A 26,913-nucleotide genomic window follows, 5' to 3' on the forward strand; every position below is an offset into this window, starting at 1 on the left:
ATTAACTATTAGGTGATAGATTAAACAAAAAACTTGTGAACCTCATGATGGTATTTAAAATAACTCAGTTGTGGGGTGCCTGGCTGGCTCAGTCGGAAGAGCATACAACTCTTGATCTCTGGGTCATGAGTTCAAGCCCCACGTTGGGTGCAGAAATTCCTAAATAAACTTAAAAAAATAAATAACTCAGTCGTGACTCTGTTGGTTAGATATTTAAGAAATTTAGGGTGTTTTTAAAGGTAGATTTTAATGGGTTCTTATTACCTCCATTAACCTCCCAGCCCCCTAAGCTATACCTACTTAGAGTTGCAGTGAAAAGTCATATTTCTTTCTTTTTTTAATTTTTTGTTTATTTATTTTTGAGAGAGATAGCAAGCAGGGTAGGGGCAGAGAGAGAGAGAGAGAATCCCAAGCAGGCTCCACACTGTCAGCACAGAGCCCGATGTGGGGCTCAAACTCATGAACTGTGAGATCATGACCTGAGCTGAAATCAAAAGTCAAACACTTAACCAACTGAGCCACCCAAGCACCCCAAAAAGCTATATTTCTTATGATGGAATTACAGTGTGGAGAGAGAACGAAACAGATCATGAAGAGGTGGTATTAGGAAAGTCCCTTAAAGAATGATGACCATAGAGCCTGCTTTTCTGGCTTTGAAATATACTATGCCTGTGTGATAAGCCTTTATATATCTTCACAGATATATTCTGTGTGGTAAGCTTTAAGGGAAAGGGACCCATGAGAGAAATATTTGGAATGAGGCAGAGAAAGAAAAGACATTTTGAACTTCTAATTTGTGACTTGCTAGTATGATGAACTGAAGTAAATCTTTCTCTTTTATATTTCTTAGTACTGCTGGCGGTGGACTGGTTTTAACTTCGGCTTTGACCTGCTTGTAACTTACACCAATCGATACATCATTTTCAAACGTAATACACTGAATCAGCCGTGTAGTGGATCTGTCAGTTTACAACCTCGAAGGAGCATAGCATTTCGGTAGGATGAAATTTCCCTGCCACACTCCTCCTCTAGGGGGGAAAAAAATGAAATAAAACCTGACAATTTACACCAACAATAGTAGAGTTTTGGTAATACAATATATATGAATGTGCAAGGAAATAATAAAGCTCCATTCCTGTGAGGTGTTAGTAATAATCAAAATCAAAAAGTCTGGATCTAGTATGTCAGAAAGAGTAGGCTGGCATATGAATGATATGGGATTGATAACTAGACTTAAAGCTGTTACCTTGCTGCTGTTCTTGCAAATAAAAGGTCCAAACTGGAAATTCAGCACGGTATTTTTCCAGGAAAACATGTCTGGTATTGTCCTTCACCCTATGGGATTTCAAATGTCCAACTTTGCTAGTTGAGCTGGCTGTCTTTCTGGAGAGGATGCTGACAAATTGGAAAATAGCTTAATGAACAGATTTTTTAAAGTCATATATTTATGCTTACGTTAACTCAAAATGGATCAAAGACCTAAACATAAGAGATAAACTAAAACTCTTGGAAGAAAACATAGGGGGAAAGCTTGTTGACATTGAATTTGGCATTGATTTCTTCAACATGACACTGAAGCACAGGCCACAAAAGAAAAAAATAAATTGGACTTCATCAAAATTAAAAGCTCTTGTATATTAAAAGACACTGTCGCCAGAGTAAAAAGGCAACCCATGAAATGGGAGAAAATATTTGTTAACCATGTGTCTGATAAGGAGTTACTATTCAGAGTATCTAGAGAACTCCTGAAACTCCACAACAAAAAAATAAACAACCCCATTCAAACATGGACAGGACTTACATAAACATTTCTCCGAAGAATATATACAGATGGCCAATGCGCATTGTTTCATCTTTGAAAGATCACTAATCAGAGAAATAAAAATCAAAGCCACAATTAGATACTTCCAGACTCATTAGGATGGCTGTTATCAAAAACAAAGCAAAACAAGTGTTGATGAGGATGTGAGGAAATTGAACTTTTGTGCCTTGTTAGTGGAAATGTAAAATGGTGTATGCTTTATGGAAAATGAAGTGACATTTCCTCAAAAAATTAAACAGAATTACCATATGAACCAGCAATTTCTCTTCTGGGTATTTACCCAAAAGCAGGGACTGGGACAGATCATCTTCATACATTCATCATGAACCTGGTACATTCATCTTCATAGCAGCATTATTCACAATGGCCAAAAGTTGGAAGCAACCAAAGTGCCAATCAACAGATACCTGTGTAGATACTGTCCATACCTACAATGGAATATTATTCAGCCTTAAAATGGAAGGAAATTCTTAAACATGCTACAACATGAACCTTGGTGACCTTGTGTTAAGTGAAATAAACCAGTCACAAAAGAACAAATGTTATATGATTCCACTCATGGTACCTAGAATAGACAGGTTCACAGAGCAAGTACAATGGTGGTTGTTAGGGGCTGAGGTAAGGGAAAATGGGGAATTCGTGTTTACTGGATACAAAGTTTCAGGTGGGAAGATGAAAAGGTTCTGGAGATGGATGGCAGTGATGATTGCAAAACACTGGGGATGTATTTAATGCTGAGAACTATCCACTTAAAAATGGTTAAAATGGTAAATTTTATGTATATTTACAATAAAGACATTTATAAATTATTTTCTATCTTAGATATGTATAATAGCACAAGCTATAAATCTAAAGAGGATCAGTTTAGAATGTGAAAAGACTTAAAAATCTTTTATCATATAAAAGAATATGGAAGATAAAGGTAAATATTAAAGTGAGGGGGAGGGCTTGTTAAAATTAATCTGTGGTTTTAAAAATCATGTTTAAGGGCACCTGGCTGGCTCAGTTGGTGGGGCATGCAACTCTTGATCTCGAGGTTGTGGGTTTGAGCCCTACACTGGGTGTAGAGATTACTTAAAAATAAAATCCTAAAAAAATCATATGTTTATTTTTTTATTTGTGTTGTTTTTTTTTAATCCTAGATTACGCTTAGCCTCTTTTGATAGTAGTGGAAAACTAATCTGTAGTAGAACAACTGGCTATCAAATACTTACACTTGAGAAAGATCAGGTATGTCTGATTACTTTTCTGTTGTTTGGTTATAGTATTTGTCTTTTGAATCCTCTTTTGAAAATTCTTAAAGAATTAACATTTGATTTAAAAATCAGTTTACAGTTTTTTTGAAGGTAGAGATGGAAGCACCATGTTCACTTATGCATAATTTACTCCCATATTATTAGAAGTGTAACTAAGACTTGTAACTAAGTGTAAAAAAGAAAACTCAGTTTTGATTTGAGGGGCAAGGGAAAGCTGATAATAGAGAAATAATTGTTTACCCTGAATATCTTCCCCCAAAAGTTATGAATTTTAATTGCTTTATCCATTTGTGCATAAATGCATTTATTTATACATTAATAGCAAACACCATGAAGGTAACCCAGTGTGTCTCCATAGCTCCTGTATGTTAAAAGAACATTATCTTTTAGCGCAATAGGTTTCTAAAGTAGCATCTGTAATTCTAAGTAGCATTCCAAAATTCTCTCTGAAGCCATTTGTTCCTTTATATATCACATGCATGTAGAAGTTTCAAAATGTCATGATGAGAAAGTAAGCCATTTTCGAAAAGTTACATGAGAGCTGTTAAAAAATATATTAAGGAAGTTTACTTCTATTAAAACTAACCACTGGGGGGCGCCTGGGTGACTTAGTCGGTTGAGCATCCGACTCTTGATTTTGGCTCAGATTATGATCCCAGGGTTGTGGGATCGAGCCATGCTTCGGGCTCTGCACTGAGCCTACTTGAGATTCATATTCTCTCTCTCTCTCTCTCTCCCTCCCTCCCTCCCTCCCTCTCTTTCTTCCCCCCCCCACCTCCCCTTTCTCTCTCTGCCCCACTCCCCCACTCTTGCATGTGTGCGCGCGCTCTCTCTCTCTCTCTCTCTCTCTCTCTCTCTCTCTCTCAAGTAATAAAAATTAACCACCGTTCCAAGGGACATACTGTTTTAATAAAGGGTTCAGAGCCTATAGTTCACATAAATTATTAGAAGTTAGCAGTTTTCCTCACACAGAAGAGACTTATAGAACATTAGAATTTAGCATTGCAAGGAACCTTGGAGTGATCATTCTGGCCTCACATACCCTGTATGAGAACTCCTTTAACAGCATTCTTAATGGGATCCTCCACTAGTTGTTGCAATTCAGGCAACAGAGAGCTCTCTCACATAGTAGGTAATATTTGAGAAGGTAGATATATAATAAGAAAGTTCAAATCTGCCTTCAGTAGGTCCCTCTGTTGGTCCCTCTGGTGCCCTCTGGAACTGCATGAACAATGGCTATCTTTACCTTCTACCTGGAACATCATAAAAAAATACTGTCATGGTTCAAAGCCAGAGATTTTTTTAAAAAGCACCAGGCCAAGATAATAGTTGTATTCCAGGTGTTCCTTGAGTTGTTTATTCAGCAAACATTTGAGTCCCTACTGCATGCTAGGTTCTGTACTAGGAGTTGGGGAAATAAAGAGGAGCTTATGTTATATAGCTTAGGATAAGTTGCATGGTGGAGATGAGCTCAGAGTAGTGTGTAAAGTTGAAGAAGTCTCTAACCCTTACTGTGGGATTGGGGGCAGGTGTGGTTGTTGGGAGACGAAGAGAAGGGACAACAGCTCATGGAAAATTCCCTCTCCTGGAAAAGTTGAAAAGTAAATGGATACCTGAATCAAGCTTCAGATGATGAGTAAGATAGAAGCAAGGGAGCACAAGAGTCATTCAAAGAACTGAAAGAGATTTGTGAGAGTTCAGTAGGACTAGAGCAAGGGCATGATGGGCTGTGGATGGAGTTTGGACCTTTTCCCGAGATTCTAGTGATCTGTAGAGAAAAATTGCAGTGGGGAGTTGTATATGTGTTTTTTACATAGGTTATAGATATTTGTTACAGAAAAAATAGAAAATATAAATAAGCAGAAAGGAAAATCATATGTATCCCTCTTACAGACGACACCAAAATTAGATGTGTAGAGAATCTGACAAGACAGAAACCTAGGGGTGGGCCAAAAAAGGTAACCTGGTGAGACTTTCAAGAGCTGGGATGGGGAGTCAAAGCCAAATTGCAAGAGTGAATGTATAGATAGCCTATAAAAAAGGAAAGAAGAGGTAGAAGCCAGTAGCTGATGGTTTGAATTTGAGTTGCTTTATATCCAAGTGAGGATTTCCAGTAGACAGTTAGATTTATAGATCCTGGAATTTAGACCTGTATGGTAGAATGGGGGGGAATAAGAGAACTATAGTACAGACTAGTGGTGTGAGCCTCAGAGAAGCAGGGATTGGTAAATGAAGATGGAGAAATAATGGTCTGGAAGTAGAAATGGACGTAGAAAGATGCCACTGCTGTCTGGTGCTGTGATATGTGGGCTCCTCAGCTTTCACTCTGTAGTGGAAGAAAGAAAATGGAACTTCATGGTGCTTCAATGCAAACATGGAGGTAAAGTGAGCCCTCAGGTGGAGTTAAAAGTTTAGTAAAGCTGGGATTAGATCTGTCTAGTTTGGGAACTGAGATTGGGAATTAATACAGTCTAATATTCAGAAATCTGTGTGTCCTTTCAGCTCTCAAGTGATGTCCACCTGGCGCCCCTCTTTTCCCCAAGTTGGGAAAAGAACTGCCCCCACCCCAGCCTTAACTATATTCAAATACTAGAATCTTCCTTGGAGTCTTTGTTGTGGCACTGAATCTTGGTTTTTATCATCAAATATACCTATTGTCAAAGCATATGTCCTCAACAAATTTAGTAAGTGTGCCTTCACCTGGGTTATTGCTACAAACTTCATCTATGCCAGGGTGACTCAACGTCCAAAGACCAACTATGTTTGATATCATTCCTCTCTACTAACCCTGTTAGTGCCATCAGCCCAGGTGGTCACCTCACTTGACTCATCTCATCCATCTTGTCCACTAACATTTTTTTAAGAAAACACTATTTTCCCTTTTGGGGGGTATATAGAGATAATGTGTGTGTGGAGGGGTCACATTTGTATTCCATACCTTCTTTATCCAGTTTATCTGCTTCTCCCCCAACACACAAGCTGTGTCTAGTTAAGCCTACATCAGTCATTTAAATGTTCCAGTATGTTAGTTGCTCTTCATCGCAGGAGCATTTTCCTCGTGAAAAAAACAAAAACTCTAGGTTTAAACAGTGTTTAATAGTATGTTCTTCAAAATGTATAAAATAAGGCAAAGCTGATATATATTACTGCAGAGAATGTATCCCAGTATTTAAAAGGTAGAAGTTCCAGGGGCGCCTGGGTGGCTCAGTTAATTAAGTTTCCAACTTTGATTTCAGCTCAGGTCATGATGTCACAGTGTGTGGGTTCGAGCCCCACATCAGGCTCTGCACTGACATCATGGAGCTTGCTTGGGATTCTCTCCCCACCCCCCCCCCCGCCCCTCCCCTTCTCATGCTTTCTCTCTCTCTCTCAAAAATGAGTAAACTTAGGGGAAAAAAAGTAGAAGTTCCAGTGCTGTTCGTTTTAGTCTGAAGACTTACTCTGTTCACCTAATGCTGTTCATACATGGTTCCAAATAGAGATCTATAGAATCAGAGATGGCTACATCTGTGTCTGTCAAGTATAGGATCAACTCCTATCTCTGAGATTTCAAGGCATTCTCATGTGTACTGATATAACTGAACCTGGAATTGATTTTACATGATAATGTATTTTATATTCCAAGAGACAAATAATATATTTACATTAGAGACAGTGGAAGATCTAGACAAGAGTAAGAACCATGCTTGTAGGTGCTAATAGTGACTTCCACCTTCTTCTCAACCATTTGCTATATCTAAGGGCCATCAGGAAATGAAGCCAAATGAGAAGTCTATATTTCTGTACTATATCTGTTCATAAGATATGTAGGTACTTGATAGAAATTTTTCAGTAACGAAAATAACTACCATTATTGGGTACTTCGTACATGGCTGGCTTTGCTGAGCCCTCTATGTGCCTTTTCTCATTTAATCCTCACTATAATCATATGAGGCGGGTATTTTTACTCATTTTACAGTAAGGAAGCTGCAGTTGACAAGTCATTGACTTGCCCAAGGTCACAGCTAGTGGATTGGAGTTTTGAGATTTGAGTGGTGACTTTGAGACTTCAGACACAAGCTCTCTTAACCACCATGTGATCTCCTTCAGTTCACTCAATTCAATAGTTTGGTTTTCTGTTTTTTTGTCTTGTCATTAAAGCTACAAATTTGTTTTATAGGAACAAGTAGTGATGAACTTGGACAGCAGGCTTCTGATCTTCCCTTTATACATCTGCTGTAACTTCCTGTATATATCACCAGAAAAAAGAACTGAAAATAATCGTCATCCAGAAAATCCCGAAAACTGAGGATCTTATCAGTTGGAAACAGTAGCACTTTGAAAACTTTATCGGCCAGCTTTAATTTAATGGCCCTACTGATATTCACATCTAAGGTGACTAACAATGACAAAGGCCTTATGAACTGTACAGATGATACAGAAGACTTTTCTTATGCTCATTACATTTCTATGCATATATGAAAAACCATTTTGAAGCCAAGAAAATATCTGTCAAACCATTTCTGTGATAAAGATTTTGACTCATGCTTTTAATTTAGCATCAGTAGAAAATTGCTGTAGGTAAATTTCACATTTCTCTGCAACCCAGTATAGATTTAAATTTAGTTTAAACTTTGATCTTACCTGATGTTAATGAACCTCAGTTATCTATCTGTAAACTTATTTTTATTTGGCTAAGACAATGCTGAAGGAGCAACTTGGCCAGTTATAAATGCTCTTTCAATTGGTGCATTTAAAGCTGTCCTTTAATGTTTTCACCTGCTCTTTATGATTTCTCCTCATATTCTGATAATGCCTCCAAGCTATGCTTGTTTTTAATCATTAAATACTTTTTTGTGGTTTTGGAGACTAAGCTGGGGAACTTTTTATTTAATGTGAGCATTTTCATGCTATTTTATTTTGCTTTTAATTTAGCTTTGTTAGGATTTTTAACAAAATCAGCTTCAGACTTTCAAATGAACTTGAATGGGAGAGAAAATCCATTTGAATCTGAGGATATTCCTTTGCCTTACATGGTCATTTCTTTGACATTCTACACAACTTTATTCTTAGGTCATGGATTATTTATGTACCAAATATTACACTTTAAACATTTTCATTTTCTCTGGTCTTCGGAGTTATTTATGTTCAAATTTTGGTTGGGAATCCTATTTCCTACTTAAGCTCAGGACCTTATAACCTCTGAATTGAGTGCCTTTGAGTTATACATGCTAATAGAAATTTCATGGTAAATGTAAATAAAGTCGGAGGATCTCATATAGAAGCTTATAATAAAGCATTAATGTAAAAATTGAACTTATTTTTGTCAAAAATGAGATGTATGGTTGTCATGATTTATATATGTTTGCTCCTTGTGTTTACTGCTATTTTGCAAATAGCCATGCACATCTTCTTTCCAGTCAGAGTAAGTGCTATTTGTGATTAATGTATATTTTTAGTATGTTTTAAAGAATGGGAATCATTTTTATGTATCTGTATAAATAAATACCCATTTGGAAAAAGAATAAATAAGTTCTTATATAAAATGGACAAAAAAATTTAGTTGAAAACAGAATTTTTTTTTTCTTTGTAGGTAGATTTTTTTCCAATTAGATTTAACTTTGGAATTTGATAGTTTTCTTCCCCAGTAATATGTCCACAGGTTCATAAATTGCTTTTGTCCTTTCAAAATTCATCCCCTTTGACTTAAAGGAACCTTTTAACTGCCCCCCTCACCCTCTCCCTAAGCTGTAGTTTAAATGTTTCAAATACAATAATGTAGCTATATCAAGAGGCTAATTTTTTTTTAAGTTTATGTATTTTGAGATCACATGTGCGTGCACTTGCACGAGCTGGGGGAGGGGCAAAGAGGAGAGAGAGAGAGAGAGAGAGAGAGAGAGAGAGAATGAATCTCAAGCAGGCTCTGCACTCTCAGCGCAGAGCCAGACACAGGGCTTGAACTCATCATCCATGAGATCATGACCTGGGCCAAATCAAGAGTCAGATGCTTAACCAGGTGAGCCATCTGGCACCCCAAAGGGCTACATTTCTCAGTTTTATATTTGACTATAATTATATCTTTAGTGAGATGCTTTTTTTTCTCTTATTCTAGCATCAGAGGTTCCTTGTTAAAAAATATAAGTAATAATCTTAATTTGAATTATGTGATTAATTGAATTTTTAGAAATATTTGGAGAAAGAAAGTTTGAATATATTAGTAAAATTATTTCATTTTATAAATTAACCAAATTGGAATTCTGTATGGTTCTTGTCCATTGGTTCTTTCCTAGCCAAATTGCTTACATCATCCGCAAACAATAACTACTTCTTCAATCACAAGTAGGTTGTGTTCTAATCTGAAAAACTGGTAATTGTCAACTAGTGGTAGTAAAGATCTGCTTTTGTTTTTGTTTTCTTAGCAACTTTTCATTCTTTCCAATGGGAATATTTTCATTGAACTATTAATAGTGTCAGCTGAAGGTATCATATAAACCATTATATACAAAAGCTTTTGTGTTTGTCTGCCTTTGCCTTATAGCCTTTGCCAAGCCTTTTTTTTAAGCTGCCAAGGCCATAAAACAATATTTACCCATTAATAATTATTATCTAACTTGGTTATTAGAATCGATTAACTGGATTATCAGTAAAAAAGAGGTCTCTAAGAAAATATTCTAGAGTCTCATGCTAAATTATTTTTTTAAGTTTATTTATTTTGAGAGAGAGAAAGCACGAGCAGGGAAGGGGTAGAGACAGAGAGGGGGAAAGAGGATCCCAAGCAGGCTTCTCACTGTCATTGCAGAGCAAGACAACAGGCTCAAATCCACGAACAGTGAGATCCATGACCTGAGTCAAAATCAAGAGTCTGCCGCTTAACCAACTGAGCCACCCAGGTGCTCCTCTCATGCTACATTATTAGAGGACTATAAACGTACCCTTTTTAAAAAAATGGATTTGCCTTGGGGCGCCTGGGTGGCTCAGTGGGTTAAGTGTCTGACTTTGGCTCAGGTTGTGATCTCACAGTTCATGAGTTCAAGCCCTGCGTCGGGCTCTGTGGGGACAGCTTGGAGCCTGAGCCTGCTTTGGATTGTGTGTCTCCTCTCTCTGCCCCCTCCCCTGCTCATGCTCTGTCTCACTCTCAAAAATAAATAAATGTAATAAATTAAAAAAAAATGGATTTGACTTGAAACTTAGCAAGATATAGGCAAAATTAAAAGAACAGTGGTAGTCAGTAGCTTTATTTATTGAGTGTTCAGTGGCTGACACGCTATCACATTTTAAGTCTTTCAATGGGATTGCCATTATATAAAGATAATTTTCAATATCAAGTGCAAAAGGTTACCAAGAGTCACTGTGGCTATTTAAATTTAAGTTAATTAAAATTAAATAAAAGTTAAAATTTACTTCCTCAGTCACACTAGGCACACTGTGACTAGTAACCACAGGTAACTAGTGGCTACAATATTTCCACTGGTGGCTGCTAGTGGAAATATAGAATATCTCCCATCTAGTTGCAGAAAGTTCTATTGGCCCAGAATATTGGTCTATTACAATATTTGTATTTAACGTAAGTTAATTATAAGTTAATATTGGACTATTTATGTTGAAACTGTATCAGTTATAGTCCCTTAAAGATGACCCATGTAAATAATAGAAAAGATAACAGAGCCAGGGGTGCAAATGATAGATAACTTGTCAGTCACCTGAAATGATATGTTGAGTCATGATTTCAAGCAATGTGGACCTAAAAAACAAAAGGCATAGTACATTTCCTCCCCAGCCAGAGAGTTTGACATTTTTCCCAAGGTCCAGGCATAAGAGTATAAAAGCAAAAAGCCTCAAACATCATCAGTCACTGTTAACTAGTGGCCAGACTGCATCTAATTAGGGAAGAGTTAGATGACTTAACAGCATGCATCCACATGTAATGATAAAGTAGGATATTTTTGTAAAAGCTGGTGATTTCTTGTTAAATAAGATTAGCAATGCAAAACAAAATTCAACCAAGGCTAGAAAATAGTACATTTGAGACAATCACAGATTGTTAATGTTGGTTCTAATGTAAGGGACATGTGTACTTTAAATACAGTTTATTGAAAACTGTCTGGTTGGGGAGGGAACTTAAAAGTGTGATCACAGGTGTTGACCTGACCCCACTGAAATTCCATTAAAATGGAATGGGGGAACCTCAAACTATCAAAAATATAGAGGATTTTCTTCCAGATACTGTGCTGAAAGAGACACAGTGCTCAATAATCTACATCCTGAGAGAAGGCAACTTGATCAGTAAGGAAGCCCTGCTGAACCCAATTTCTGTCCCACATATTAAAGGGGAAGGAGCCTTTTGGAGACACCATCTCTTTTCCCACATAAGGTTTAGTCTCAGGACTGTCCCTTTAGGGAACTTAATCCTTTGGTTTTTTCCTTTTCTCTTCTGTATCTTTACTTTTTTTTTCTCTCTATACTAACTCACATGAATACTTAAATGCACTTAAATTTCTCCCATCTTTGAAAAAAACTTCATTTACTTCCACCCACTGCCATTATTTTACTTGCATCAGCTAAACTTCTCAAAGGGTTCTTCAAATTTCCATCTCCACTTCAAAAGCCATTCACAAACACTGAGTCAACAACTTTGTTGCTAAATTTTATGTTAGATGTGGTTTTTTTGTGTTTTTTTTTTTAACACTTAAAATTTACCACTTTTTGGGCGCCTGGGTGGCCCAGTCAGTTAAGTGTCCAACTTCAGTCATGATCTTGCAGTTCGTGGGTTTAAACCCTGCGTCCGGCTCTGTGCTGACAGCTCAGAGCCTGGAGCCTGCTTCGGATTCTGGGTCTCCCTCTCTCTCTCCCCCTTCCCTGCTTATGCTCTGTCTCTGTCTCAAAAATAAACATTAATTTTTTTTTTTAATTTACCATTTTGTCCTTAAAAAGAAGCCTTTTTTTAAACTTCTCTGACATCACACCCAGTTTTCATCCTGTTTCTCTGGCCACTCCTTAGTCTCCTTTTGATGACTTGTCTTAGTCACCTCTGGCTGTCTCTAGGCCCTTTTCTGTCCTGAGCCTGCACCAGGTGATTTCATGCACTCTTATGGCTTCAAATGAACCTCTATATTCTGATGATTTATTTTTCTGTAGTTCCAGGCTGGATTTCTCTTCCAAGCTTCAGATATACATCTAGTTGGCATCTCCTCTTGTGTGTTCAAAATGGCACCTTAAATTAGCTTGTCCGTATCTGAACATCCTCTTTCTCCAGAATTTATCATATATGCCTTATCTTAGCAAGTGATGCTACCGTCTATCTACCCAGTTTCACAAGCCAGAAACCTGGATGTCATTGTTGAATCTTCTAATTGGCTCATCCACTGTAGCCAAAATCATCAAATTTGTCCAGTTGTAGCAACTATTTCTCAAATTCGGCCACTTTCCACCTTACCTACTGATACTATTCAAGTACATGCCACTGTAATTTCCGATCTAGATTATCTTGCCAGCCTCCTAATATATTCTGCCTCTAGTCAAGTATCCATTATCAAGTGTTCTCTGAATACTCAAATCTGATTCTCTCCCATCCTTACAATCCTTCGAAGATCCCCTATTTCCTTTGCCTCAGGATAAACTTTACCATAGATTATGAGCCTATTCTAGCCTCACTTGCCTCTCCCTTGCCCCTTATCCTTGCACATTCAGTGTCCTCTGCCTGAACAATCTCTTCCATTTCTCCACACAAATGTCACCCCATTTCCCCTGGCTAATTTCTACTCGTTTTTAAGGTCTTGTTTGGACATTATTTCCTCTTGGAAACTTCTTGACAACCCTCCCCCTCAAAACCAGTTAGGGATCTGTCTCGTGTGTCCTCACAATATCTTGTTTTTCCCCTATCAATGCACTGTTCACACTGTTTACTTGTTTGTATCCCTCACTGGACTGCAAGCAGCTCAAGAGCAGACTTTTGTCTTTTCACTGATCAATCCTCTGTTATATAGGTGTGCAATAAATGTTTGGGTGAAAGCTGTATTTGCCTTTTTATTTCTTTTTTGATGTTTTGCCATCTGGGGCCCTGCTGAGACTGCCCTTCTCAGGGCTGACTGTTCCTGGATATAGCAAATGTCTCTCCTTCTAGCCAATAAAAGCCCAAACACTCTGACCACCTTCTTTATCAAACTTTCACAAGCGAAGGCAATATGGCTCTGCCCCAGTGACCTCAGAGCCAGGTACCAAACAACTCCGGATAGCCCCAACATCTCAAAGCTGGCTGAAATTTTTCTAACCAATCTCAAACCTCTCAGTCAACTTACCGGTGTCTGCTATTCCTGCCTGCAAAAACCACAATAAAGTCTCTCATCCACGCCTGGCCCTTGCCCCTTCTGGTTCCTGCCCCACTCTAGCGCTTGCTTGTGTGGACTCAAACTTTGCATATGTTATGTTTAGAATTGGTTTGATATAAAATGTTTTATGCATGTCGGGGCGCCTGCGTGGCTCAGTCGGTTAAGCCTTAGACTCTTCATTTCCGCTCAGGACATGATCTCACGGTTAGATGGAGCCCGGAATCTGGCTCCACAGTGCCGAGCTTACTTGCCATTCTCGCTCTACCCCTCCCCTGCTCATGGCACTCTTCTCTCTCTCGAAATAAATAAACTTAAAAAAAAAATGTTTTATGCATGTGGACAAGAACTGGGAAGAAAAATGGGGGTGGGAGGAATAAGAACTGTATCGGGTGTAGGGTATTCAGCTTTACCAGGCCTTTCCATGGTATCTAGCACATTTTAACACCCATCGTGGACACAGAAGATGGGGAAGCCACTGGGAAAGTGTGGCTGGAGGAGCGGAGAGGACAATTCTCTTCTCACCAAAATCTTGTTACCAAAGTGGCAGGGCTTTTTTTTTTTTTTTTTTTTTTTCCTTTCTTTACTACTCAATACCGTTTGCCAAATAACCAAACATATTTGACGGCAAGCAAGTAATTTATTCAGTGGCCAGAGAATAGAGAAGGGGAGCTCATACTCCAAAGTCACTTTTTCCCCATTTGGTCTGATGGTCAGGGTTTTATGGGGTTGGAGTAATTACCGGGCTGGTAAACAGCTGACCTGGAGGGTTTGAGGGGAAGGGAGAGGAGTCCTCTCAGAACCAGAGTGCCAACTCCTTTCTTCCCCAGAATGGTGCCCTCGAATCCATCAAGGCACTGCTAGCTGTGCTTTTTGTTGTTACGATTAGATGGTAATGATCCCGAGGCCATCTGGAAGGTTCCCAGGTAGGCTGCCCTGAATCAAATCGGTGGGTGGGTCACGGGGCGCGGGCAGGAGGCTTGTTTGTGGAGTTTGTGGCTTCCGGCATTTGGCCTTAGTTTCTGGTGGCAAGCAGCACCTGTAAGCGGGGCTCAAAAACTGGGCTTGTTTGGAACTTGTTAGCGAGTCCCTAGTGACAACCTCTGGGCTCAGGAGCCGTGGAATCCGGGCAGGCCGCTTGATTTCTGGGCAGGCTCAGCGAAGCCTGCCTTCTTCAGACGCCGGAACCTTCCAGAGAGACCTTTCTACGTTTTCCAGTCGGCGGTGAAAGCTCAGCGCCCGGCGCTCCCGGAAGTTGTTGCGCAATCGTTTCCGGGGCAGGGTGAGGTGGAGGAAGATTCCCAATGGGTCGTAGCCGCAGCCGTTCTCCACGGAGGGGTGAGTCCAGGACTTGGGCTGGTCTGGGGCTTGGTCGGAGACGTGTCCTCCCTCTTTCCCTCTGCAAGTACGAACGTAACGGAGAGAAGGGCCCTTGTCTCCCGAGAAGAGTGAGAGTGGACAGGGGAACGAGGACCTGAGCCTTATACTCCAGCGATTTGAAGGCAGGTCCTCCCCAGCCCCTAAGAGTTCGTGGACACCTTGTCATCCTCCTACAGTAACTTGTTATATTTGTGACTGAGGGATTTGAGTCAGACCACGATTCGCTCAATTTCTGGTGGCATTGTGCAAGTCATCCATCCTTTCTGTGTCCGAATTCCCGTAATTGGACATTGGGGGTGGGGGGTGGGGGTAATACTACCCATCTTTGAAAACTGACTTGAGAATTAATGTCACATGCCATACAGTCAGCACGTGATAATGCCTGGTTCTTGAATGTTCAATGTTAGTTTCCTTCCTAGTTTATATAATAGGAAAATCGACATTTAGAATTTTGCGTTCAAGGAGCTCACCTCGTAATATCTTCTGGCTCCCACCCCCATAAATGAAGCAGTGGGATGTAAAGAACCCAGGACTTCGATCAGGAGATCTGACTTAAACCCTTGATTCTCCCCCTTCTGGTTAGTTTTTATCACCTTCAACTAGTCAAGACTTGATTTTTTAAAAAGTTAATGAGGCCGCGATGCACATACGGCTATTGAGCACTTAAAATGTGTTCAATCCGAATTAAGAAGTGCTTTTTAAGTGTAGAATACACTCCAGATCTCCTATTTAATACGGAAATAAATGTAATATCTCAATTTTTAATATTGAGTACATGTCGAAATCATAGTTGGGATATATTTGGGTAAATGACATAGTGTTAAAATTAATTTTACCTGTGTTTTTTTAATTTGACTATTAGAAATGGCTGGCATTATATTAATATTGATGGCACAGCTCTAGATATTTGAGGTAATATTTTGACTCTGCAGAAAGATTTTGTGTGTTTGTATTAAGAGCGCAGGCGGTCCCGGTCCACGTCTCGTGAGAGAGAACGCAGGCGCCGAGAAAGGTCCAGGTCCCGGGAGAGAGATCGTCGAAGGAGCCGCTCTCGATCTCCGCACAGAAGACGCTCCAGGTGAATGCAGAAAATAACCAGAAGTTTTACCACAACTCCCAAAGAAACTAGTCGCTGCCCTTAATTTTGTTTTTTTTTATCACTAATAAGGCATTTACAATTGCATGAAATGAGGGGAACTTAAGCCCACCTTATTTATTTTATTTCTTTTTAATTTTTTTAACGTTTATTTATTATTGAGAGACAGAGAGTGAACCGGGGAGGGGCAGAGAGAGAGGGAGACAGAAACGGAAGCAGGCTCCAGGCTCTGAGCTGTCAGCACAGAGCAGATGTGGGGCTGGAACCCATGAGCCACCATGACCTGAGCCGAAGTCCGATGCTTAACCGACTGAGCCACCCAGGCGCCCCTTATTTTATTTATTTTAAATAATTTGTTTATTGCTTAATTTACATCCAAGTTAGCATATAGTGCAGCTGTGATTTCAGGAGTAGATTCCCTAATGCCCCTTACCCATTTAGCCCATCCCCCCTCCCACAACCCCTCCAGTAACCCTGTTTATTCTCCATATTTAAGAGTCTCTTATGTTTTTGTCCAGCTCCTTGTTTTTATATTATTTTTGCTTCCCTTCCCTTATGTTCATCTGTTCTGTATCTTAAAGTCCTCATATGAATGAATTCATATGAAATTTGTCTTTCTCTGACTAATTTCACTTAGCATAATACCCTCCAGTTCCATCCGCTAGTTGCAAATGTCAAGATTTCATTCTTTTTGACTGCAAAGTAATATTCCATTATATATATATATATATATATATATATATATATATATATATATATATATAACAATCACACATCTTCTTTATCCATTCATCCATTGATGGACATTTGAAGCCCACCTTATTTTAAACCCAACATTTCCATTGGTAAAATTGGGTTAATAACACCCTGACCTAGAGTTGCCTTGAGGAGTTAATAAGAAATAGTACATGAAAAACATTAGCATTGGGCTTGGCAGGAGTAAGAAATAAGTGTATTGTATATTGGGGGGTTTCTTTTTTAATTTTTTTTTTAAAGTAATCTCTACACCCAGTGTGAGGTTTGAACTCATAACCCCAAGATCAAGAGTCACATGCTCCACTGACTGGGCCAGCCAGGGGCCCCTGTTTTGTTTTTACTGACTTTTGGGTATTAAGAGTTTATTCAAGTATATAGCCAAGAATGTGAGATCTTGAAAGAACTTTAGAAATTGACTCTTGATTCTTAATAAGTGTCAGTTGCTGTTTTAGTCAACTTTTTGTGTGTTTGTAATTATTAGAAACTTAGTTACATTTTCTGCCTTAAAAAAAAATTTTTTTAGCCCTAGCTGATGATTAAAGCAGTAAACTATATTTTTGGGTTTTGGTTAACAATCACAGGGCCTAGACAGAACCTTCTTCCTTATTCTGCTATGGGGAATGGACTCCTCATTCTCTGGAGCCTGGCTTTTGTTCAGCCTTTACCTTTTAGGAGTTCATGTATATCATTGCCAGTCAACACAAGTCACCAGGTATATCTCTGCTTCTGACATCTTTACTTCTTCAATATTAGATCCCCAAGACGGCATAGATCCACATCTCCTTCCCCTTCTCGACTAAAAGAAAGAAGAGATGAGGAAAAGAAAGAAACAAAAGAAACAAAGAGCAAAGAACGTCAGATTACTGGTAATGTTATTAGATAAATAACTGTAGGAAAAGTACAGCCTTGTTTAGATAACTTTAGTCATGATAAAATTATATAAGTATAATTTGGGCACATTTTAATATTAAATTTTTTGTACTGTTCATTGCATATGGTTTTGAGATTTTGTTATCATTTGTACCTTAGTGAATTCGTATTTAGCTGTGGTGCTCCTGAGATAGGAAGGACAGTTAAAAACATGAGAATATTCTATTTTGGAAGTACTTTTAAAACTAGTGTCAAATCCGGTATTAAAGGCTCCACATATGTCCTTTTAAAGCAGACCTCTCTGGTGGAGGATAGAGAGCACATTCCTTCTTAGCATCTTAAGTTATATTGTGTCCAGACTAAAGAAGAATTTTTTCCATTAGACCCAAGTCTTTAGCTAATTGTTTTGTGTATTCTCTGCTGCTGAGGTGGAATGACTATTAACCTATTGCTACCTTTTTATACAGATGTCCCCCTCCCCCCCATACAAAAGTCAAGCATTCCTATGAAACCTTACTTAAGCCGAAATGGCATAAAGCAAAGAGTATCCCTTACCTTCTGAAAGTTTGTGATATGCCAGTTTGCTTTTACAAAAGACCTACATTAGCACAGTAATTGCTTTTTTCTTAAAATTAAAAATCCTCTTTGGGTGTCTTTTGGTTAGCGAAAATAAGTACTAATGTAGGTCTTTCATAAAAGTAAAGTATTGTACCACAAACATTGGGAAGGCAGGATACCTATATATAATGATGATAGAGTTTTCAAAAATATTTTATTTCTCTGTTATTTTTGCAGAGGAAGACTTAGAGGGCAAAACAGAGGAAGAAATCGAAATGATGAAGTTAATGGGATTTGCCTCTTTTGACTCCACAAAAGTAAGTAAAACATGCAGCCAGTTAAACATTCTGATTTGAATTAATCTATTATGATTATCACATTTTCCTATATTCTTTTGCTGTTGCTTGTAATGTCTTCCATTGATAAGAGTCTTGTCTTTAGAAGACATTAAGTATCTATGTGAAGATCATTGAGAACACAAGGAAGCAATGAACTGCCATTAGAATTCAGGGACTGTTTGCCTGATATTTGATTTTGATCTTAAAGGTGATCAGATGAAGAGGAGGAAGATCGTTTCAAGTAGAGGGAAGAGCTCCTAAAAATGCCATGTAGGCATGAAGAAGCGTAGTATATTTCAGGAATTTCAAATTCAGTGACTGGTAAAAGGGTGCTGATGGGACAGTGGCTATGAATGAAGCTAGAAAGAGGGATGAGGGGTGTCTGGGTGGTTCAGTCGATTCAGCATCTGACTTCTGTTCAGGTCAAGATCTCACAGTTTGTGGGTTCATGCCCCATATAGAGCTCTCTGCTGTCACCGTGGAGCCCATTTCGAATCCTCTGTCTCCCTCTCTCTCTCTGCCCCTTCCCTGCTCGCTCGCTTGCTCTCTCAGTCTCAAAAATAAACGTTAAAAAATATCTTAAAAAAAAAGAAAAGGATAGGAAGCAAATCGTGGAAGGCTTTTGATACTCTTAGCCATGCTAAGGAATTTAGAGTTGATTCTTTAGGTGTTGAGGAGAGGAAGCAATGATTTTTAAGCAGGATTACATGTGTGTTTAGTTTATTTTTTTTTTCAAAGTTATTTTCTTTAATGTTTATTTATTTTTGAGAGAGACAGAGCATGAGTGGGGAAGGGCCAGAGAGAAAGGGACACACAATCTGAAGCAGGCTCCAGGCTCTGAGCTGTCAGCCCAAGCCCAACGTGGGGCTCAAAACCATGAGTGGTGAGATGACCTGAGCCTAAGTTGGACACTCAACCAACTGAGCCACCCAGGTGTCCCTATATGTGTGTTTAGAAAGATGAGCCAGGAGGGGCACCTGGGTGGCTGAGTCAGTTAAGCATCCAACTCTTAATCTCAGGGTCATGAGTTTAAGCCTTGTGTTGGGCTCCGAGCTGCGTGTGAAGCCTACTTTGGGAGAAAAAAGAAGGAAGAAAGAAAGATGAGCTAGGACAACATGGAGGACAAATGGGAGACAGACGGTTTAGATTGGAGGCAGAGAGAACTGCTGGGTCATGCAAGTGAAAGATGATGAAGGTGTGAACAGAGACCAGAATATTGAGTCCCAGTCAGGAAGCAGAGTTGGTGGTGGCGGTGGTGGTGGTGGTGGTGGTGGGAGTGGAGTGGGTATGAGAGTAAGTAGTCATTAATGACTCTCAAGTGACAGGCTGAGAGACTGGGGGATAGGCTTAACCAAGAAAGGTCCTAGGAAGGGGAAGTGTTGTTAAGAATTAAATTTAGCTGTAGAGAAAGATGCCATTGGGTAGCTGCATGCATATCTCCTATCTCAGAAGAGAGGAAGATTAGAGAGTGAATGCTGTGTAGCCTTGATCATAACACTGGAGAGAATAAGGAAGTGGGGGAGGAAAAAGAAAGAAGGTTTGTGGAGAAGGAGATGAAGAGGGATAATAGGGAGGGAGAGGGGAAATGGAGAGAGGATGTAGAAAGGAGAGAAGGGATAGAGAGAGGGAGCTAGTAAGAATAAACAGGGAGAGGGCTGCCTGGGTGGCTCAGTTATTTAAGCATCTGACTTTGGCTCAGGTCATGATCTCACTGTTTGTGGGTCCGAGCCCTGCGCTGGGCTCTGTGCTGACAGCTTGGAACCTGGAACCTGCTCTGGATTCTGTGTCTCCCTCCCTCTCTGCCCCTCCTCTGCTTATACTCAGTCTCTCTCTTTCTCTCAAAAATAAACATAAAAAAAAAAATTTTTTTTTAAATAAAATAGGTGAGAATTCATAGATCCCATAAAAATTAAGGAATACCATGAAGACAAATGATATCAGTTATTTTTGTAAGGACATCTACAAGGATGTTAATTTAGTTTGTATGCCGTTGCCTTTATGGCTGTCATCTATAAAGTCTGCTCCTTTGTGTTTTTCAGTAATGTTTTTTGTGACATTTCATCATTGATCTATGGTGATACCTTTTCATATGCCAATGTATTCTCTTATTTTCCCTTTTATTTTCACATTCAGGAAAGCTTCAAAGTTTGGTTATGTTTATTAAATGATAATTTTCTATTTCAGCATGTAAATCAAAACAGGCTAATAATATACAACTCTGCAAATAGTTTTCAAAAGTCAGTAAGCCTTTAGGAAATGAACTTAGTAAAAAGGTTAGCATCGTTTACTTTTTTCTAAGCCAGTCTTCCAAGTCATGCCTATTACCTATTCTTGGGAAGGCAAAATTATATACCTCAAGTAATTTCTCCCTCTCCCCGCCTCCCCCACGCCTCCACACACAATATAGTGAAAACAGGAATAGAAAAATAAGACCAAGGGGTGCTGGGTGCCTCAGTTGGTTAAGCATCCAATTCTTGTTTTCAACTCAGGTCATGATCTCATGGTTCATGGGTTCAAGCCCCACATTGGGCTCTGTGCTGACAGCATGGAGCCTGCTTGGGATTCTGTCTCCCTCTCTCTCTACCCCTCCCCTGCTCACTCTCTATCTCTCTCTCAAAAATAAATAAACATTAAAAAAATTAAAGAAAAGTAAGATCAAATATATTCATTTTTAGCTCCACCTCAAATATGTAGCTTACCTGTGCGTGCCTTTAGGCTAGTGGATAAAAATCCTGTTTAACCTAACACAGATACCTGGTAAGTGTGCTACACAGAAAGGGTATACTCTCATGAGCAGTAATGGGGGAGGGAGGGAGTCGGAGGTCGCATGTGTTTATGCGTGCATGTATGTGTGTGTGAGATGGCATTACCCAGTGATGTTCATATATTTAATAGTCATTGAGCACCTGCAAGTACAGTGGCCTAGGATGTGAGAATGCAAAGGTGACCCACATCCATATCCCTCCATCAAGGAGCTTTCAGTCTCATAGGGGAGGTAACATCATGTATATATGCATCATGATAATGCAAGGTAGAAATGGAGGGTATTGTGAGGGAAGCACAGTTAACATTCTGCGGAAGGGTAGAGTGCACTTTCTGGCAGCTGAATCATTTGAACTGGGCCTTGAATGATGGGTAAGAACCAGATGGTTGGGGTTCTTGGATGGGGGTTGAGAAGGCAATTCAGGCATGAAGAACAGCAAATAGTAAGTTAACTTGGCTAAATCAGAAGACCCATAAAGGAATTAGTGAAAAAGAGGGTAGATGCCACCTAAGAAAGGCCAAGATGTAAAGTGACACTTAACAGTAGCCTCTGTTACTCTGTATTCTGATTCTTTTTATTTTTTATTTTATTTATTAATGTTTCTTTAAAAAAATTTTTTAATGTTTATTTATTGTTGAGAGACAGAGCATGAGTTGGGGAGGGGCAGAGAGAGAGGGAGACCCAGAATCCAAAGCAGGCTCCAGGCTCCAAGCTGTCCCCACAGAGCCCGATGCAAGGCCCGAACTCACAAACTGTGAGATCATGAACTGAATCAAAGTTGGACAGTTAACCGACTGAGCCACACAGACGCCCCTGATGTTTATTTTTTGAGAGGGAGCATGAGCAGGGGAGAGGCAGAGAGAAAGAGAGAGGGAGACACAGAATCTGAAGCAGGCTCCAGTCTCTGAGTTGTCAGCACAGAGTCCAACATGGGGCTCGAACTCGGGAATGGTGAGATCATGACCTAAGCCAAAGTCGCACGGTTAACCAACTGAGCCACCCAGGTGCTCCTCTGATTCTTTTCAAAAATTAAAATTTGGGGGCACCTGGGTGGTTCAGTTGGTTGAGTGTTTGACTCTTGATTTTGGCTCAGATCATGATCTCACTGTTCACGAGTTCGAGTCCCACATTGGGCTCTGTGCTGACAGCATGGAGCCTGCTTGATATTCTCTCTCTCTCTCTCTCCCTCTCCCTCTCCCTCTCCCTCTCCCTCTCCCTCTCCCTCTCCCTCTCCCTCTCCCTCTCCCTCTCCCTCTCCCTCTCCCTCTCCCTCTCCCTCTCCCTCTCCCTCTCCCTCTCCCTCTCCCTCTCTCTGTCTCTCTCTCTCTCTCCCTCTCTCTGTCTCTCTCTCTCTCCCTCCCCCTCTCTGCCCCTCCCCTGCTTGCACTTTCTCTATCTCAAAAATAAATAATACATAAAAAACTTAAAAATCAAAATTCCAAGGCTATTCAAGAAATGGGATCTCAATGAATGGTGACTATTCCAGCTGTGATTTGAGAATGCTATGAGCTAAAGTCGTAAGTTAAATTTTACGTGAATATGAATTTTCCTAGAGAAAATCTATAACTGGTATTTGGTTTCAAAGAATTCTTTGACCAAAAAAGGTTAGGATCAGGGGCACCTGGGTGGCTCAGTCAGTTAAGCTTCTGACTCTTGCTTTCCGCTCAGGTCATGATCTCATGGTTCATGAGTTTGAGCCCCTTGTAGGGCTCTGGTTGACAGTGTGGAGCCTTCTTGGGATATTCTTTCTCTCCCTCTCTTTTTCTCTCTCTCTCCCTCCCCCTCTCCCTCTGTCTTCCCTCCCCCCTTCTTCTGCCCCTCTCCTGTTTGCTCACTATCTCTCAAAAATAAACATTAAAAAAAAAAAAAGGTTAGGATCTGTTACCCTATTTCTCTGCATGCCTTGCACATAATCTATACATCATGAATGTTTGTTGGCTTGAATATTTGAATATGTTGTTGCATTATGTAACTAAAATTGTGAACAGAGTTGTAACACTTGAGAATTCATGGAATATCATCAGGATTTGAAAATTCTCACTACCTTATTCATAAATGGATTTTGCCATGTAAGCATGTCTATAGGATCTAGCTGTTTGAAGCACTTAATATATCCTTTCCATTTTTTATATTTGTTTATTGCTTTTCTCCAGGGGAAAAAGGTGGACGGCTCTGTAAATGCCTATGCCATAAATGTGTCTCAGAAGAGGAAGTACAGGTAAGCTTAGCCCCCATTATTACATTTGAACTAATGATACAAATTATGTGCTTGAGAAAGAATTTATTTATGGGATAATCATGTTTGTAGGAAATGTACCAGTTTCCATATAGTCCTTTGTTTTAATATTCTTTGCTTCTATTCTGGTGTGTTAAAATAATTTCCAATTTATATGTGAACTAATTAACTATTATGGGGAAGGATAGTTAGCTTAAATGTTTTAAAGCTCTACATAGCTCTTCAAAACAGCATAATCTCAATTCTTTAAGCTTTAATTTCATTATAATTATAGGTTTAAAATAGATCCATCCTGAGTTATTTACCTAGATTGATTGTTTAAGGATTTCAACTGTAAATATATTTTTCTGTTAAGTATAGGCATATTTTATTAATGCCACAGAACAAACGAGTCCATATGTGAAATCTCACAGAATTCCTAATGAATTGAAAAGTTAAGACATTATCAAACATTGCCTTTCTCTTCTACCTTTACCATGGATAAAAGACTAATATTCTGATTAATTTAGAATATGAATAATCTAATCTGAGGATGCTGTGAATTAAAGTGATGACCAGAATCATCATTAACTGTTCCTTGTAAAATTATCTTCAAATAGAGTCTTATGAGGAGAACTAGTACAATATGCAGTTGAATTTACTTGATGGATACCTATTTTGGAGCACTTCTTCATTTCTTAAAACTAGGTGTTTATAGGTAACAACCTATAAATATAGGTAACAACCTATACATACGGATTTTTTTCAGTCTGTAAAATCTTTCCAAATAATTTTGAAAGTATGTTTCCATACTTCTATTTGGATTTTAAAGAAATCTGAAAGGCTTTAGATTATTTTGAAAGTGAAATAATATCCTTAATTTGAATTAAATAACCATGAATACTTTTTACCCTAGACTTTGCTATTTTAAAGATGATTTATGTTACTATTTTTTTATAAGAGGAGTTCAGAATTTTTTTTAAATAAACAATGAGTTTTCTCTTCTCATCATAGGCAGTATATGAATCGAAAAGGCGGATTCAACAGACCTTTGGATTTCATTGCATGAGAACTAAAATGTTAAAGAATGGGGTTTTTTTTCCTCATCTTGCTCAGAAGAGTGGATTTTGTATTTCGTATTTAATATTCATAAAAAAACATGATCACAGTCTTTACTCCCTGTAAAAGTAAGAAAATGTTATTTATGATGTGTGCATTTCACTTACCCTGACTCAAAAAAAGAAAGGTTAATATTTTTTCCTTTTAGGAAATGTCATTTGGGGCAATCATCAACCCCAGTTTTTTGTTTTTATTGTTGTGGAAGCTGCGTATGTTTTCTTCTTGGATGCTCGTTAGGACTTTTGAAAACACATAAAAGTAATTTGGATGTAAGTTTCTCAAATAAAGCAATATTTCTACCCTTTTGTATTTGATAAATATTTTTATTACTAAATAAAATTATCCCCTACACATTTTCTTTTTTCCTACATAGATTTATGTTTCATTAGTAATTTAAAAATAACTAGATTTTTGTATCTTCTGTGGTTCTTTCCCCAACTATTTACCCCATTTATTACCTTTCCCCCAGTTATTATTTCCCTCATTTATTTTTCCCCCTTTTCAAAAGCAGTACATGCTTATTATATAAAAACTTAGAAGAAACCAAAAACTAAACAGAAAGGCAAAAATCGCCTATAATCTACCCCCAGAAAAATCAATATTTTGGTATATGTCTTTCCAGCCTCTATGGTGTATATTTATTGACACCACCCATGAGTGGAATTTATATGCTGTTCTCTTGCTAATCTTTTTTCTCCCATGTACTGTGAACATTTTTTAATATTCTTAGATGTTCTTTAGAAACTTTTAGTAGCTACTTGGTTGTATAATAATTTATTAACTAATCTTTTATTAGTAAACATTGGCTTCCCTCCCATGACTTGCTGTTTTAATTAAAACTGAGTAGTATCCCTGTTACATATATCTTTTTGTGCTTGTTGCATTATTTCCTTAGGTTTATTTCTTAGAAGTGGCATTGCTGGGTGAGAACAGGGGTGTATGTGCATGTTTTAGGACTTTATATATATATATATGTGTGTGTGTGTGTGTGTGTGTATATGTATATATATACATACATATATATATACACATATATATATACATACATATATATATACATATATATATATATATATATATATATATATATATATATATAGTTAGAAAGGTAACAACCAACTCTTACCAGTAAAATATGAGCATTCCCATTTCATATATGTACACCAATATTGGGTGTAATAACTTTTTTTTTTTTAATTTCCAACCTGGTGGGTAAAATAATACTTGGTTTAATTTGCTCAGTTTCTAAGGAGGATGAACATTCAAAAAATGCATTAGCCATATATATATTTTTGTGGAATGCTAATTCCGAATCTTGGATCCACTTGTCTTGTGTCAAGACTTTCTTTTTCTCATTTGAAGGAAGCCCTTTTTATATTGAAGGTAATAGCCACTACTCATTCTGTTTCATATCTTGCTGATATTTGAGGCTCTGTGGTTAGATTTTATTTTATTTTGAGTAAATAATACAAACACATGGAACACAATTCAGGTAGAAGAAATGGTATATAGTGATGAGCTAATTGTGTATCCTTTCAGAGATATTCCATATATATACAAACGTGTATATATCTTATTCAAATGTAAGCAGACTCTACACCCTTTTGCATCTCACCTTTTTTTTTACTTACTAGTACATCTTAAGATAGTTTCTTATCAGTACATATAATACCACCTCTTTATTAAGGGCAGGAGTTCTAGTTCATTATAGGATGGACTATAATAGTCCCCACTGATGAGCATTCTTTTTTTTTTTTAATCTTTTACTATTTTTTTAAAGTTTATTTATTTTGAGAGAGAGAAAGAGCACAAGCAGGAGAGGGCAGAGAGGGAGAGAGAATCCCCAGCAGGCTCCGCACTGTCAGCACAGAGCCTGATGGGGCTTGAACCCACAAAGCTGTGAGATCATGACTTAAGTCAGATACTTAACCAGCTGAGCCACCCAGGTGCCTCCTTTTACTATTTTTAAAAATTCTAAATAAACCTTTTTTTTTTTAATTCTATAATCACTATCATATGTAAATTATTTTACAAGACTTTTTAGCTGGTTTTTTAAATCCTTATTGCATCTGAAATTTGACCGCTTACTGTAGTTCTTCAAAAACTTTCCTGACAAGTTCATTTCCTGTAAAGAAAATAGTAGAACAGGGGCTCCTGGGTGGCTCAGTTGGTTAAGCATCTGACTGGCTTAGGTCATGATCAAATGGTTTGTGGGTTCAAGCCCCACATCAGGTTCTATGCTGACAGCTCAGAGCCTGGAGCCTGCTTCAGATTCTGTGTCTCCCTCTCCTATTTGTGCTCTCTCTCAAAAAATAAGCGTTTAAAAATTTTAAAAAAAGAATAGTATGACTACATTACATAATATAGTGTACAAAGCACCTTGGTTTATATAATCCTTATAAGATAGAGCAGGTACCATGATCTCCATTTCCCAGATG

The 26,913-nt window shown here is 38.4% G+C and overlaps 2 protein-coding genes across 2 annotated transcripts in view; both read left to right on the top strand.

Annotated features, from left to right (window-relative positions):
* The window catches only part of GMCL1 (germ cell-less 1, spermatogenesis associated), a 37,291-nt gene extending 28,918 nt beyond the window's left edge, over window positions 1-8,373 (top strand). The window contains exons 12-14 of the mRNA XM_003984088.6: window positions 851-996; window positions 2,965-3,052; window positions 7,238-8,373. Coding sequence (XP_003984137.1) covers window positions 851-996; window positions 2,965-3,052; window positions 7,238-7,366 — 363 coding nt within the window. The 3' untranslated portion in view covers window positions 7,367-8,373. The remainder of the gene's footprint in view (window positions 1-850; window positions 997-2,964; window positions 3,053-7,237) is intronic.
* Window positions 8,374-14,558: 6,185 nt separating this feature from the next.
* On the top strand, window positions 14,559-25,339 carry SNRNP27 (small nuclear ribonucleoprotein U4/U6.U5 subunit 27). Its single transcript, XM_003984089.5, has 6 exons — window positions 14,559-14,717; window positions 15,717-15,837; window positions 17,365-17,477; window positions 18,277-18,356; window positions 23,295-23,359; window positions 24,371-25,339. The coding sequence occupies exons 1-6, from the start codon at window positions 14,684-14,686 to the stop codon at window positions 24,423-24,425; spliced, it is 468 nt and encodes a 155-aa protein (XP_003984138.1). The 5' UTR covers window positions 14,559-14,683; the 3' UTR covers window positions 24,426-25,339.
* Window positions 25,340-26,913: the final 1,574 nt, after the last annotated feature.

This window comes from Felis catus, chromosome A3 (assembly GCF_018350175.1).
Source record: "Felis catus isolate Fca126 chromosome A3, F.catus_Fca126_mat1.0, whole genome shotgun sequence".
Taxonomy (NCBI): Eukaryota; Metazoa; Chordata; class Mammalia; order Carnivora; family Felidae; genus Felis; species Felis catus.